We start from the raw sequence: 17,454 nt of genomic DNA, 5'->3' as shown, positions 1-17,454 counted from the left end.
AGATAGATAGATATGAGATAGATAGATAGATATGAGATAGATGGATATGAGATAGATAGATAGATATGAGATAGATATGAGATAGATAGATAGATAGATAGATAGATAGATAGATAGATAAATAGGAGATAGATGGATAGACAGATGATAGATAGATAATAGATATAAGATATATTTAAATTATGATCGCTGATATCAACTATGAATTGTGATATTATTACATGATATTAATACACTATATGTAGATTATTATATTATCATTATTATTAAGAATACTGTACATTATATCCGGCTCTTCTGTGATGTTTGTAACAAGCTGTAAACACTGGGAAAGCAATTTTAAAAATACCATTTATTACTAGCGCTCATGGTTGAAGTTCACACATAGATGTTATTGATTTCTAAACAATTAAACCAACAGCAATACTTTAAAGTAGATGAAAAACAAGTTGATTGGAGGCCACGTCCTCACCATATCTACAATTCTGTACACAGAAGGGACTCAGTCCTCTTATCCTTGCAACCTGCAAGTCACCGACTTCACCCACAATGTCAAGAATAACTTAGAACCCCCAACATTAGATTTCATCAGTCTGTGTATATTATACATTGTAACAGCACAATGCTGCTTATTCTGAGGAGCCATGAGAATAACAATGAGTTCATCAAGGGAGGGAAAAGTGCATTTTAAGAAACGTTTACAGTGTGTCTCTGCTGTGGCCAAAGAAAATCTCCATGTGGATCATATCCTGAATTTGGCTGATAGAACTATAATCTATGCATTGGGAATGATGGTGGACCCTGGTTCCTTATTGGTGCCTCAGTCTTGGAGCTTGTCCTCCACAGTCTTACTAAGTAGTGTCCTCAAAAATTTCCAGAAGAGTATGCTTCATTGTTTCTCTGTAGAATTGTTGACTGCAGATCCATAAAGCCCATTGGAGTAAACTTGGTCTTTGTGGATATTGGCCCTGTCCCTCATGAGGTCACTAAATGCATAGTCCATGGGTGGGCGAAACCCTAATGTGGGCATGAACCCCGCTGTGGAATATGGGGTCATAAAAGCAAGTCCTCTGCTGTGGGCAGAATATGCCAACCTTAAAGGGTTAAGTCCTAAATGTCCACCCAACTGGTAGGTGTTCGTCTCTGTTCCAAAGTGGGTAGCATTGGGTTGCAGTGGAGAAAAGGCAGACCTGCTTCCTAGTGTCCCAATGGTAGGAGTGATGGCACCAGCTATGAGGGGTCTATGTGTAGTGGACACTGATGGTTGGATACTTTGTAGGGCAGCCTCTCTAGACCAAGCCTCATCACTCTTCTCCTGCCCTCTGTTGTTCAATATCTGCTCTATGGCTTGGACGACATCCCCACCACATCCTTGTAGAACAAGCTCCAAAACGCTCCTCTTCTGGGTGGGGAACACTCTGGTCAGGATGTCTATAGGGGTCCTTTGCCTGGCTGAAGAAGAAGAACTTGGGTCCTGCTCATCTTTCTCTGCATCAGATCCAGATTCAGACCCCAGTGGACTGATGGAGCTTGGGCTCTCCTCACCTTCTTTCATGACTTTGGACATGGGGGAGCTGAGGAAGGATTCACCATCCCCATTTTCAGAACCAGAGCCTGGCCTCACTTCTGGGGAGGAGGTACCTTGGGTACTTCCAGTCACTGATTCACTGTCCGTGGTCACTGGTTTTGCACCACTGGTCAGCTGCTGGGGGGTGACAGACCTGGGAATAAGGGCCTTAGGGAACAGATCAAACTTCTGGATCTTCGTTTCTGCACAGAGATAAATAGCAACATGTGAGATGTGAGATGTCTCAATGAAGTTACAGGTATTACTATGATCATTACTACTGTCCCTGTATTGTTGTGTAAATGGACTTCAGGGCAATATGAACTAGACTAGCTGTCAAATAGTAGTGGAAATATAAGTCCCAAAGTTCTTTATAGTGTCACTCACATGGACAAGTCTGATGCATGAAATGTGAACTGTTCTGAAGACAACTAATGAAAAAGTTCTGCAATTTAGATAAAAAATGGAATAATTTAAGGATAGATAGATAGATAGATAGATAGATAGATAGATAGATAGATAGATAGATAGATAGATAGATAGATAGATAGATATGAGATAGATAGATATGAGATAGATAGATAGATAGATAGATAGATAGATAGATAAAACCATTTGCATGAAGCCAGTGCACCAGTCTATTCATTTCATTATGGTTCTTTTCACATGGCAGTATTCTGGTCAGTATTTTGCATCACTGCTTGGGAGTCAAAACAGGAGTGGACCCTACACAGAGAATACAAATAAAATAGGAAGATCTGCACCTATCCTGTGTTGTGGACCGGCTCCTAGTTTTGCTTTACAAGTAATGATCAAAATACAGCATTGCGAAAGTGGCCTAAGAATCTGTAAATTTGACTCCCCTCTGTAGGTTTTCCTACCTGGATATTACAGTTAATCATTACAAAGAATGTGCCTATCTCGTTGTATCTATAGGAATTAATATAATGAGGATTAATGGATGAGGGTTATGTAGAGTATTTTAATTGGTTGTTTGGAAACATATAATTAGTCAAAGTTTTGTTTACAAAATTTAATTTTCTACTTTATTTTGTAGAAAATGTAAAAGACTATGTAAAAGTTTTTAGGCTGATGGGAAAAATGCTGCAAAGTAAGATTTTTTTTCAGAAATAGGTGTTTTACTGGCTCAATATTTATTCTGCAGCAGGACAACGATCCCAAACATAACGCCAATGTCATTAAGAACTATCTTCAGCACAAAAAAAACGAGTCCTGGAAATGATCATATTGATCCAAAGAGCCCTGATCTCATGATCATCGAGTTTGTCTGGGGTTACGTGAAGAGACGAAGGGAAGGATTTGAGCAAGCGGACATCCACAGAAGATCTGTGATTAGTTCTCTAAGATGTTTGGAGCAACTTCTTTACCAAGTTCCTTCAAAAACTGTGTGCAAGTGTACCTAGACGGATTAATGCTGCTTTGAAGGCAAAGGGAGGTCACACTAAATATTTCTCATTTGTTCATTCACTTTGCATTTTGTTAATTCACCAAAAAAACTATTGACACTTCTATTGTTGAACGCATTCCTACTTTGCAGCATTTTTTCCACTCCTGTCTAACACTTTTGCTGTATATTATTAGGTTTCAGTGACTTTTCATATCGAGCATGGATATATATATATATATATATATATATATATATATATATATATATATATATAACTAACATAAACAAACATGAACACGCACAAATGTGAACCCATCCATGTACACTATAAACTATCTTAAAATGAAGCCAAGTTGGATTTGTTCCTCTCCTGCACTTATTACCTGTTGTCCTATGGAACATCACAGACGGAAGCTGGTGATGGCAATGACACATTACTGTACAAATTCAGCGCTCTCATATCTGTATTCCAATACTAGAGTGCACACAATCCATCGTGTTTTATATGATTTCTATCATTTGCTTTTAGGTACTGAATTGTCGGGGCTGTCTAATACATTATTATTAGGCTGGGTTCATAAACACAGGTCTGTAATACGGATTATGTTGTTGTTGCGGCTTCAAAAGACACTGCATCATTTTTTCATGGCATTTGTCTCTATTTTTTAGTATTCTCTATTGGGGAACTACTGGACCATATTTGCCCAATAGAAAAAGAATACAAATACGGAGGCAAAACGCAAAAAATAGATCATATTGCGTTTTCAAAAAACAGACATAAAAATATGGCCATGTGATTAGTCCTATAGAATTACATAAGCTCCATATTACATTCCCCTCAGCATGGACTTAATAGGGAGCAAAAATCAACTGGTCTGAAAGTGACATTATTATTATTTCTGTTTATTACGAATATTATTTGTATTTCCTTATGAATTATTTTAATGGCATATATTAACTTGCAGGAAATTACAAAATGCTTAACTATAGAATTTTTCTATTAATTTGCCTATTACTAATTTACAATCAGATCTATAAATATGGGCTATTTTGTATTAAATGTCATTTGTAAATTACCTACACGAGACTCTAGTTGACTATATTGGAAACTATTGACCAATGTATTAAACATAAATTGTCGCACATAGCGAATGATGGTCTTACCTGAACCACTGTCGGAGCACACTGACCCAAACACTTCATAGGCTGGCCGGGGTGGGATGATGCCATTGGCAGCAGCCAGTGCCAGTCCCTCCGCAGTCCCGTACAGCAGTTGCAGTTCCCGAGCTTCATTCTCCTCCTGAGCCTGCTGCCTGCGGAGCGCAACTTGCGCTGCCATGACTCTCTGGCGCTCCGCAATTAGCGTGCACTTGGCGCACATACAGTCCTTCCAGCGACAGTACCGCTTGTGGCCCTTGAGTGCTGACACCACACCATGATTCCTGCAGCGGGCACACTTTGGGGTGCGGGGATATTTCTCAGTAGCCCGCAAAAGTAATTGAGGACCCCGCAGGAGAGTTCCGGCCACAGTGACTGGTATAGAAGTGGTGGTGGTCTGGGGGAGCTGGGATCCAGAAGCCCCGCTTAGCTCCATGTTAGAGTGGGGTCCTTGCAACCTATCTAGAAATAATACAGCTAATCAGCACCTCCACTAGACGTCTATGCCCTGCAACTTTATATAGGTAGAGCTGTACCCATCATATAGCAAACGACACTCACACTTACTACCACTCCCTAAGAGAAGTATATACCATTATGCACTGGGAAAACTGCAACCTATGCACTTCTACTCTCCTATAGAAACGTATAGCTTGCAAACCTTACAATTATGTTACATGTGCCCCTTTATAGACAGACACCATTACAACAGAACCTATAGATCTAGTTTTCTGTCCTATATCTTCTGGTCCAATCCCTTAAATACAGAGCTGTGACCTAATCAGACTCTCCACTTTTCCAAAGCCTCTACTAATATTCACCCATGACTAGGACGTCCATTGCACCAAGGCCATCAAAGATGGAAAACCTACTGACCACAATCAAAACCTGTATCCTAGTAGGCAGCTCCTCTATGTCTACCTGTCTGTGATAATGAAGATGTTACCTGGGGTTAATGATGGGCCCAGATACTCCTATGAATCCCCCTCCCAGGCACCTCCAGCTCTCAGTCTCCAGCTCAGTCCTTGCAGCACAAGTTATAAGTGCACTAAGTCATAGACAAAGTTCCAGCCCCAGCTCCAGGCAGCAGCTCCTGATCCTCAATTGTTCATCACTCATTAGACAAATACTGAGAACAATGTCCTGCCTCCTATTGGTCAAGACCGAGGAGAAGCTCACTTATGATTGGTCAATGACTTGTTCTACAGTTTCAAGCTGATAACAGAGAAAGGAGGAGGAGGAAGGAGAGACACTTGTATAGATTCTGGTTTATGATCCTGAGGAGACCCCCTGCCTCATCCACAGCCAACTGCACACATACACACAGCAGCAACACTATTATATTATTATTAGTATTATTAATTTATATTACTATTATTATAGACATTATAATCTAGACTGTAATACATCACATATATATTAATGATAGATCATATGAATGGTACAGTATTCTGCACATTATATATTACAAAATAAAGCAATATAAACCATTATAATACATATTATGTTGTAACAATATCATAGGATTCTTTACATTTTTCTGTAATACTTATATAATTATAATATAATACTATTATATTATTTAAATATTTTATGCTCACATTTTTGTCGTGTTAATGTTAAATAGATAATTAATTAATATTATAATTATCAATAATCACCATAATATATATCAAATCCTTTGGCTGTGTGGATGGGAAATGAAGGCTATTAGAATTTTATTACAGTAGGTGAGTATTTCTTTTATCACTAATAGAATATGAAAGTTTCCCAGGAACATAATCATTATTAATAGTTATATAATACCACAAGGTGTTATATGATTTTATTTTTGTATTATTTTCTGAATACATATATAGTATTTTATTTCTCATTCTATAACAAATTAAGATATTAAATATTATACATTTTGACAGAGAGTTTATTAAAATATATATAATAGTATTTTTTTTCACTGTACTACTATTCCCAGTAGAACTATATTCATATATGCTGTTGTACCAATATATAACTTTCAGTCATTTGCTATACTGTTATCCAAGTTCTCATACATAATATTCGTAGACAGGATTTAGAAGTTTATTATAACTGTTTCTTAATAATGCCTTATCACTTATTACGTCTGGATACATTAGGTGAAGGAGTAAACCTAGGAGCTGAAGGTTTCTGTTCTGGATTTTCGCTTTAATAGTTCTTTATATATGTTCTTCTTCACAACACTTTTTTGTGACATACGGTAGTAATGATGATGGATGGTGGTGTTATGGTGTAGCTATTAAAGATTGTCTACACTATTTTGGAGCACCCTAAATAAAGTCATTATATATATATATATATATATATATATAGCAAAGAGGAGTTTGTCATTTCGTATAAAGTGCCATTATATTTCGGTGTACTGTATGGTTTGCAGGTAAACTTGGTAATTCAACTAACGAAGTGAGCTTTTTTCCAATTACAAACTCTACAAATACGGGACAAACAGACAGACAGACAGATAGATAGATACATATGAGATAGATAGATAGATAGATAGATAGATAGATAGATAGATAGATAGATAGATAGATAGATAGATAGATAGATAGATCTCCTGTCACTGCTGTTGACAATGGTAAGTCTTCTACTCGGGTATTTTCATTAAACATAAATTGTACTCAGGAGATGATCACACCTGATATCTTGTTTTGAGGGATTTCACATGAGATGCATGATTTAAACTCAAGATATCATATGTGTATATAATCTGACAAATGGTGATAATAAAGGAGTTAAAAATTCTATCGAGAAGCCGCCAGTGAATTGATACATACCACACACTTTACATACATACTTATTTGTATAATATTATATATAAGATGTACATAGATAGATAGGATCTAAATTTGTCATTTCATAACCACGTTTGCTTGCAGTCCCCTATAGCACATTATGATGACAAATTGGACTTAGCTAAATGAATCTGTTATCTTCGTGTTATTGAGAAATGGTCCTGCAGCACTTCTCCCATCAGGTAGATTTATTACCTTCTAATAATCTACTTCATTTTAGATCACCGACACAGGAAACAGAGTTTATACTCAGAACAGAAGAAGCTGCGAAGTGACATAATGAGTGCGGCCCTTGGGAAGCTGACCTTACCAGAACTTCTGTACATTGTATTCATTCATAATATTCCACAGAAAGAATATATCGTTATAGTTAATATATCGTCATATAGAGGATACAGTGGTAATTAAATAATAATAAACAAACAACAATACACGATCTATATATTAAGTTATAACAGTCTGTATCTTTTCATTTGAGCTCTTATTATCTCTACACTTTCCTTGCTTTCAACTTTATACATTTTTCATCCATTAATGATGGATTCCATTAAAACAGTGAAGAAGTACATCTGACCAAATGTATAATAATAAGTTAGAATAAGTTTTAGGGAGATTTTTCACTAATTGTAGATACAATTTTAAAAGGGAGAAATACAAAGTAGCCTGGAATCTGCCGTAAATGAAATACCCTTTCAATGAAAAAAAAAAAATCGAAAAATGCAAGAATTTTCGTTTTCTGATTTTCAAGGCAACCAGATTGTCCAGAAGTGGCCAAAAGAAGGATAAACAAAATTTCGCACGAATGTCGCAGCGTCTGATCCGCTGTGCACACAATGGCCGCACTGGCTGAGGCTGAGGATGCTGATCCTCGGCCTCTCCTCCTGTCACTCCCACTGTTTACTCAGTGAATCACAGCGAACAACCTCCATCTGTTCCCAGAAGCCTCTGCGCCATTTTTAATTACCAAGCAGCAGCCTAATAGAGATGATATTAACCTTAATCTTTCTGACATTAAAAGTAATTACCTCCAAACCAATATTACAATAATGAATATTCTACACCCCCCAGCTTCATGTGATAGGGAATAAGAATCTCAGAAAAAACGACCCCCCACCCCCAACCATGGATAAATGAACTCTTCCAGTGCTGGGACATGACAGTAACTTATTCTTTGTAGTGTTGGATGAGAATTGCAGCCACTAAAGAGTTAATTGTTGATGTTGTTAATTGCGGAGCATTTATTAATTCAGTATCTTCATCTATGATTTTGCAATAAACACCAGACTTGTGTGGAAACAATGCGATGTGCTACACATGTCAGCGTGGTCGTTTGAGGCTGAAAAATCGTTATCGATGTTATTGGGGGATTGGATCGATCACAATGTAATAATCATCTCTATTTCAAGGAAGTGTCACTACAGATGTCTGCAGGAGTCCAGTGCATTTCTCTCTATAGATAATATAAATATACAGGTGTTTGGTTTTACATCTTTAACCACTGTTTAATACCATTACCGACTTCCTGTATTTCATCTGCTCATCCTAATATAATCCCGAAATGAACCTGAATATGATATGGAAAGAAACATATTTATAGAGCTGGCTGATGAAAACATGATATATAGGGGAAAGGATAGACAGATAGATAGATAGATAGATAGATAGATAGATAGATAGATAGATAGATAGATAGATAGATAGATAGATAAATAGATAAACATTAAGTAGATAGTAATAAGAAAGTTAGATAATATTACATAGATAGATAAAGTAGATACGAGATAGATTTTAAATATATAATACATTAATAATGAAGGTTTCCTGAAACATGGGAAACACTATTATAATTCATATATTATTAATATATAGTTGGGTTTTCATCCCGATATTTTGCTGTGACCTGGTGCATTTTATACAGGGGAACAACAACTCTCAGCATTACTTGCTGAGAGATGTGGTAGGATGATGCTGGAAACTGATATTCATCAATGATTATTCGTTTAATATCGATTAGAGAAAGGAACGGTCTGCAGTTTCTGTGTAACGACAGCATGTTGGGAGTTGGAGTCTCACGTAAACCAGAGATTCTTGATATAGAGCAAAGCAAAAAAATGTTCAGAATACACCCCGTATATTACTGGTTATATGTAGCGATCTAATATTAATGGTCACCAGCTGATGTCTGTGGCTTCTTCGTTTCACTGTTCTATTGAACACAATAATATATAACGCTCAATAAAGCCAGCAAATTGATATTGCATCGCAGCAATTCTGTAAAGTACTTGGTCGGTGTTACCTTAAACCCCCCCCCCCCAAACAAATAAATAATAAAAAATAAATAAATAAAAAAAATTAAAAAAAATAAAATATATATATATATATATATACACACATATATATATATATATATATATATACACACACACACACATATATACATACATACATACATATATGTCTGTGTGATGGATACATTGACTTCTGTATTTTGGGGAGATAACACCTATACAGCAGTTTACAGAATAATATATACATGTATAATTAATAATATGTACATATATATCATAAGAATAAGTTGCAAGTAAAATCGCAGATATATAGCAGTGATCTCCAACCTGTGACTTTAGGTGTTGAGAGACTACAACCCTCAGCATGGTCTGACAGCTGCAGGTTACCAGGGCATGCTGGCAGTTGTAGTTTCACAACACCTGGAGAGCACCTATTGGAAATGACCTCCATTCAACTAAACTAAAAATAAATAAAAGTTTAAGAAACAGATGAAAAACATGATTTGTGTTACACCACAAGCTTACAATAGGTTATGAAGACGATCATTCCAAGACCTAAGGGAACAAGGGCCACCCAGAAAATACAGATATTCTTATTAGGGATACAGAAAGATGTCGTTACCTTTCTTTAACGAATTTAAATAGGAAGTCATATACTAATAGTTTACAACAAGTGTTCCCTACACCTGTTACTCCTCATAACCTCTAGTTCACTAGAAAATAAAGAGATTCGTTGAAGGAAAACAGAATCAGTTTTGTTACATTTTCCATGAATGATCTTCAGGCATCATTACAGATCACTGACAATATTGTGCACCAAATAGACACGTTGAGGGTGGACTAAAGAGAACCCTAAGAAATCTAAAAAATACATATATGAAAATTAGTGGATTGAAACAAATTGAGAGGTTAATGGTTGAGAATACAGTAGATAACTGTAGAAGGGAGCAGAAGTCCATTCCAAACAGATCAAGAAATACTCAAACAAATAAAAACAAAGAGATACAAAAAATGTCTTCATATGAATAACACATACATTTTGATACATTTGGAGTTTTGGGCTGTTACATAAAAGTAAATAGGCTAGCGAAATAATACACAGTGAATGCACATGAAACATGCATAGTTACTCTGTATTTGTACATCAAAACATGCCCTATTTTGGTGCAACTTTTAGATGAAAATCACCCATCGAAGTCTATGGGTGCAATAAAAAAAACAAAAAAAAACACAGATTGCTCTCATTTGATGTGATTGTGATCAGTTTTTATTGCATAAAACCATGGTAACCATAAAGAAAGGTGCAGAACCTTTAATTACACCATGATTGTTTTTACATGCATAAAAAGCGAATGTAAAACAGATGAAAATCACATGGAAAAAATCAAAGAAACCCTAAAGGTACATTCACAGGAACCATTTTTTTGTTTAATTTATGGAACAAAAAATAGGACTGAAATTCGATGGAAATAACGCATATTATTTTAAATGGCTATATTCATATGTGCACTTTTTTTATCGGACGAATAGTCTGAGCAAAAAGAGAAAAAAATTTCCAGCGTGTCCTATTTTGTTGCGATTTTTGAACGAACATGACCCATTCAAGTCTATGGATGCGATTAGAAAACAATTACACTTGTATGATGCAATTACGATCCGTTTTTATCGCATGTAAGCATGGAAACCATAAAGACGGGGTGCAGAACCTTTAATGACATCATTTAGCCCATCAAACGCATGTAAAAATAGGATGCAAACCGGATGAAAGTCACACTGGAAAATCACAAGTAAAAACAAATCTCACATAAACCGTATACATGTCACACATAAAAGTTGTGTGAGAATTGCATGAAAAATTGGTCCAATTTTTCAGGACTGAAAAAAAATGCCTGTGTGAATATGCCCTAATTAGGATTTAATATTTTTTCTTCGAGGAAAATCTAAAACAAATTAAAGGACTGTCAGGATGGAAGAGTACAGATTATTGATGTCACAAAGTAGTGATATCCCACCTGTGGCTCTGTTGTGTAACTGATGCATCGCATTGGGAGCATCTTGGGGTCCACCTCAAATTAATATTAAGTCTGACTTTTTCTCCCTGAAGGCTGCTTTAACACGAGCATATTTGTACTCCATATTAGGTCCGTGGTAAGGGGACCATAACACAGAGCTAATCTAAATCTATTGGGCTAATCATATGGCCATATTTTTACAGCCATTTGTCAAAAACAAGAATGTAAAAAAAAAAAAGTTAAGAATGTTCTATTTTTTGTGTATTTGCCTGTGTATATTCTATCCTATTGCCCAAATAGAGAATACTAAGAATATGGAGGCAAATTCTCATCAAAAATTGATGACATATGGATAGAATGACTTTTGATCTGTATTACAGACTTGTTTCTATACATTCCTCTGAAACTGGCCTAACAAATTATTGACTGATTCCCTTTGGTCTGGGCGATTCCTGCCCCTCCAGGAGCTCTGCAAAATCTGTCCCCCCCCCCCCCCCACACACACACATCACCGGTAATTGTGCAGATTTTTGATAATTTAAAACAAATTCCCTTCTTCCTGTTGTCCACCCTGGGGTCAGGATTACTGCCCCTTCCAGTCTCCACTCCCCAGTCTGTACTGGCTGCACTGGTCAATGGGTGCAGGAGGGGGCTGGAGACAGATCAGCAACTGTTGTATGTGTACAGTATTCTAGTGACAATGTCCCTCCTGGCCAGGAGGCAGCAGGACATTCAGATCAGGACACACTTCAAAGTACAAATTGTCTATGGCTCTTACAACTGGCATTATTAGTAGAATTAAAGGGAAATACACTAATCCGATCATACATAGGAACACTGAGCACCCAGGTGATTGTATGCCACTCTGCAGGAGGAGTCATACTACATCCTACTGATAAATCCGTAAGGAGTAATGTAAGGAAAACAATTATTTAAATATACAGGAATGATAGGTGGATAGAGAGATACATAGACACAAGTAGATATGAGATAGATAGATAGATAGATATGAGATAAATAGGAGATAGATAGATAGATAGATATGAGATAAATAGGAGATAGATAGATATGAGATAGATAGATAGATAGATAGGAGATAGATAGATGGATAAATAGATATGAGATAGATAGATAGATAGATAGATAGATAGATAGATAGATAGATATGAGATAGATAGATAGGAGATAGATAGATTTGAGATAGATAGATATGAGATAGATAGATATGAGATGGATAGATAGATATGAGATAGATAGATAGATAGATAGATATGAGATAGATAGATAGATAGATATGAGATAGATAGATAGATAGATAGATAGATATGAGATAGATAGATAGATAGATAGGAGATAGATAGATAGATATGAGATAGATAGATATGAGATAGATAGATAGATATGAGATAGATAGATAGATATGAGATAGATAGATATGAGATAGATAGATATGAGATAGATAGATAGATAGATAGATAGATAGATAGGAGATAGATAGATAGATATGAGATAGATAGATATGAGATAGATAGATATGAGATAGATAGATATGAGATAGATAGATAGATATGAGATAGATGGATATGAGATAGATAGATAGATATGAGATAGATAGATATGAGATAGATAGATCAAAATAAAATCAGTTCATCAAAATAATGTTCTTCTAGGTGTTTCCATTATCCTGATAAACCCTTGCAGATAGTTACATTTTGGCTTAATTCACATGGGCGACGCGATATCGGCGTGAGAAAATTGCAACAATATCACATCGGGGGTCTGTGCGACATTGCCGCGTTTTCTCGTGGCGATATTGCAATTTTCAGTCACCACAAAGTCGTGCGACTTTGTAGCACTCTTTTGCCAGGATTTTCGGGGGTGGGTGCTTGAAATATAAGCATTACTCCGAAAATAAGCCCTAGCTGCATCTCAAAAAAATACTAAAAAACATCACCTAACAACCGCTGTTCACTCCGCCGCGTCTTCTCTGAAGGTCCCTGGTGCTTGCTTATAGGTTTCTCTCAGCGCTTCCTGGTCAGGGGTTCAAATTCCCTGCCTCCAGGAAGCACTGGCTGTGATTGGTTCTCGAGTGCCACAACTCAGCCAATCAGAGAAAGCACACGATAAACCAATCACAACCATTCAATGGTTCAATGAATGGCTGTGATTGATTCATCGAGCGCTGACTCTGATTGGCTCTCGAGTGCCACGGCTTACAGCAAGATTTCCTACTGTAAAAGTGGCATCGCACCGCAAGAAAACCACGTCATCGTGCGATGCGACAGAAAGAAAGGCTCCATAGGGAAACATGGGCTACAAAACATTGCAAATCGCGGTAATATTTAGCAACCTGTAATTTTTTTTCCTTGCAATGTCACTAATGTGAAGAAACCCATAGGAAAGCATGGGCTTCACATACATGCGATTTGTAGCACTGTTGCATTGCAAGAAAATCGGGCAAATTTGTCGTCTGTGTGAAACCGGCCATAAAAACAGTTATCAAAATAGGTATGTAGGTAAGTAGATACATTATCATCCTGATGGAATATATATCAAAGGGGGGTTTCTGGGATTTTACATTTATGACCTATTCTAATGTTGGCAAAACATTTTAAATAAGGGCGGCTTTACATAGGACAACTATCGTCCAAATAATCACTAAGCCTGGGTTCACACAGGGCGGATTTGGCGCGGTTTTGCCGCGGATTGCCGTTGCATATCCGCACTGCGGCAAAACCGCTGCGTTTGCAGTGCAATGCAGCACAAATGAGTTTTGCCAAAAAGCTGTTCTCACAGTGCAGATTTTTTCCGCACAGCCGCAGTGCGAAAATGCAACTGCGGAGCGGTTTTCAAAGATGCAGCATGTTCATTCTACGGTCTTTTCCGCAGCGCTTTTTTGTCCACAGACCTCTGTGGACGCAGCCAAATCCGCGGCAAAAAGTAAAAAAGCGCTGCGGAAAAAAACGCTTGCGGATATTCCGCACGAAAATCTGCAAGCCCAAATTAACCTTTGAAGTGGTTTTGCCGCAGAAGCAGTTCTTCTGCGGCAAAACCGCAACAGAAAAATCGCGGCAAATCCGCCCTGTGTGAACCCAGCTTAATAGAGAAAATGTAAGTGTTAGCTAAGTTGTGTAAATACGGCATCAACAGGGTGATGATTGAGAATTCGTTCACTAGCCGTTAATCACTTCATTTTAGCTCACCTAAAAATAGTCGCTGCTTAATTTAGACTATTGCACACTGGCGCTTTCCCTCCCTTTACGCTTTCCGGCTCTCTGTTCCGTTTTGGAGCAGGGAGATGGAGTTTAACAGCTCTCTTTTCACCCTATTGATTTCAATTGGTTTTTAAAAGATGGAAACCACACAGAACAGAAGCAAACTGAATGCTTTCCCTTTGATTTCCATTTTTTAGTATCCTATTGAAATCAATGGAGAAAAAACGGAACTGCGCAATTCCGCTATTAATTCCATCTCTGCTCCAAAAATGGAGATGGAAAGTCTGAATGGTGGGAAAATTCAGGTGTGAAAGAGCCCTAATTGATTCTCCTCTGATGTAAATAGCCAATAGTTTGTCCTTCAGGGATTTGCAAGTAAATTTGCAGGGAGGTTTGTGACTGCAAACAAGAAGAAGAATCGCTCAGTGTAAACAAAAGAACTCAAATAACAGTCATTCATACACTAGAAGTAGTTGTCCCATATAAACCCACCCGAAATTTGGGTTCCACCTGAAGCTCTCTCACAGGACCCCCCAGTTGCGTCTACATGTGGAGAGGGAAGTACCCTCTTGTCAATAACCACTGAAGTCAGCTTATCTCCCCAAGAACAAAAGGATCAGGCATGCTGAAATCCAACTTTGCAAGCTTATCCCCAACACCTGCCTTCGGGGGAGAGTTGGGATTCCCCATACATATTAGATTGTTGCTGATCACACCAAAATTGGCATGTTTGACCCACATTAATTTAGTGTGTATGGTCAGCTGTAGACTAGGCCATCAATGTGTGATCAACGAGGGTCGGAAATACCCGGGTCCTCCATAGCAGAATGCAACCTGCAGTCCCAGAAACAGCTGCATGCACATGGATGGCGAGGTTAGGTACTGCCCCAGCACTCCAGCAAGTTCTACGGCCCCTTCATTTTCATGATGAATGGGGACCCCAATAGACACACATTGATGACTGATCCTAAGGATACACTATCAGTGTAAGGGCTATTGCTGCAGAAATTCTGTAGCATTTAAAGTACAAACCAAGTGGAGAAGATTTCTAAAATCTCCCTCCCATGAAGTAGAAGATTTCGACAACGAATCTGCAGCATTTTTGAAAGTCTCTGCGGATTCTCAATCCACAGCGTGCCTATTTATGCTGCAGATTTCAACACTTGAAAAACAAGGGTTAAAATCCAAAGCAGATCTGCTACAAAAATGCAGCGAAATCCCCCCCATTTAGGTGCGAAATTGGCCAATCAATGTCAATTTGCAGCTTACTTGCTGCGGGTTTTCCGCTGCAGAAAGCCCGCAGCGAATACAGCTTGTGTGAAGGGGACGCTAAAGTCCTTCTAACTTCTATGGTTGTTTTGTGAAACTAATAGTCCCAGATGCTCTGCCAGACAGAGATTGGCGAGTTTAGTTCTATGAAGAGGTCATTGCCGTTTTGTAGCTTTGCTGCTGTGTACAGTGCTGCGGTGTATTACATAAAGTTATTCTTCCACTTACAGAAACAATGTATCAGCCGACAGAACATAGTTGGGATTTACATACACTGTAGATTTTGTGCCGCTTATACTTATAGAAGTGAAATTCAAGAACGGAGTTTGATAATCTCTCGTACAGTTTTAAATGAACCTAAGAGATGCTTTGTCTCAGGTAAAACCTAATCATTAACATTCAGGCCCAGTCCTTGGCATCTGCCTTTCCTTTACCAAGTGAACTGAAGGAAATAAAAGGCGATTGTATTGAGATCACAGATGGGGTGCAGGTTTTTGGAAGAAATTTGAGAAACACTATTGTCCAAAATCAAAACTCAATGTGTTTCTATAACAAAGGCCTCCCCTTTAAGCCCCTCCGCTTGTATTGCTCTTGTTTTTCAAACTTGAAGAGTTTTGTACAAAAGATTTTCCCTGAAGTGTCAAAACCGTTTTGATTGGAAGTGTGCGTCTCCCGGTCTGAATAACAGAGATCTCGGTACCTGGAGGGGACTGTGATCTATAGCCATTTATAGAGCTATTTATTTTTTTGTCCAACTTGACAATTAATGGGAGTTTCAATCTATTTCAAATACCCTCTTAGGAAATACTGCATTAAAAGAGAGGCGTCCCTAATTCAGGACTGCCATCTATTACAAGGAATAGAAAACAGCTGTAAAGAGTATCTCTCTTTCTGGAGGACTCAGCACATCTGTGTGTTACATAGACTAATTATTGATTTCAATGGACATTGTGTAATGCTTCATTTCACCTGCGAAGGCACTGTAGGGAAACGGAACACTTGTTGCTAGTTTCCTCGGAAGGTTGCGGCTGATCACTGGGGGTCCTAGCAGTGGAACAACTATTTTTACTAGCTCTTTCTATCAAAACAAGAACTTAACAAGTAGAGAACTTTTTATTGCATTATAACTATAGTCATTAAGGGAGATTTTGCAAATTGCCGCATAAAGAGAACTAGTCCTTGGATATTTGCCTTCAAGAGGTTTTCCAGACAAAAAATATTGATCTAGCCTCGGGATAGGCAGCTTTAGCTTACATTGAGTTTACTAGGAGTGAAGTCAGCTAGGGCAATTCTCATGCCCTATGACACATGTCCGGCCGGCTGCAACTGACAGCAGAACAGGCAATCAGCTCATGACTAGAGATCCCAAGCGGTGGATCCCCAATGATTAACTATCCCAATGAGGATAGGTCATCGATAGTTTTTAGCCCAGAAAACCCCTTCCTTTAAAGTGACCCTCTGGCTCTGGGGCACATTTCTGTCCTGGGTTTGGGAGGAAGGTTTTGTTTCCTCTGCTGATTTCCCTCCCATTGGCCAATTAGGAATCGTCCAAGATGCCTGCTGCAATTTTCTAATGCACATTGTGCACTGCTCTTTTATTAGTCAGCACAGATCATGTGAGCAGCTCTGGCCAATCAAAGAGCAGGTAAAGTGCACCTGTAATCTGAAACTACCAATGCACTGTGGGGATCAGGTAGTCTGAAGAC

General features: G+C 37.9%; 1 protein-coding gene across 1 annotated transcript; it reads right to left on the bottom strand.

Moving 5' to 3' along the window:
- Window positions 1-889: 889 nt before the first annotated feature.
- Window positions 890-4,569, bottom strand: DMRTA2 (DMRT like family A2). The gene is made up of 2 exons (XM_066594766.1): window positions 4,140-4,569; window positions 890-1,770 (listed from the first exon to the last, which is right to left on the bottom strand). Exons 1-2 carry the CDS (start codon window positions 4,567-4,569, stop codon window positions 890-892), a joined length of 1,311 nt encoding a protein of 436 aa, XP_066450863.1.
- Between the last annotated feature and the right edge of the window lie 12,885 nt (window positions 4,570-17,454).

Source organism: Eleutherodactylus coqui, chromosome 3 (genome assembly GCF_035609145.1).
Source record: "Eleutherodactylus coqui strain aEleCoq1 chromosome 3, aEleCoq1.hap1, whole genome shotgun sequence".
In the NCBI taxonomy this organism is placed as follows: Eukaryota; Metazoa; Chordata; class Amphibia; order Anura; family Eleutherodactylidae; genus Eleutherodactylus; species Eleutherodactylus coqui.
The sequence above is the reverse complement of the archived record's forward strand: the minus strand, read 5'-3'. Positions and strand labels throughout refer to the sequence as shown.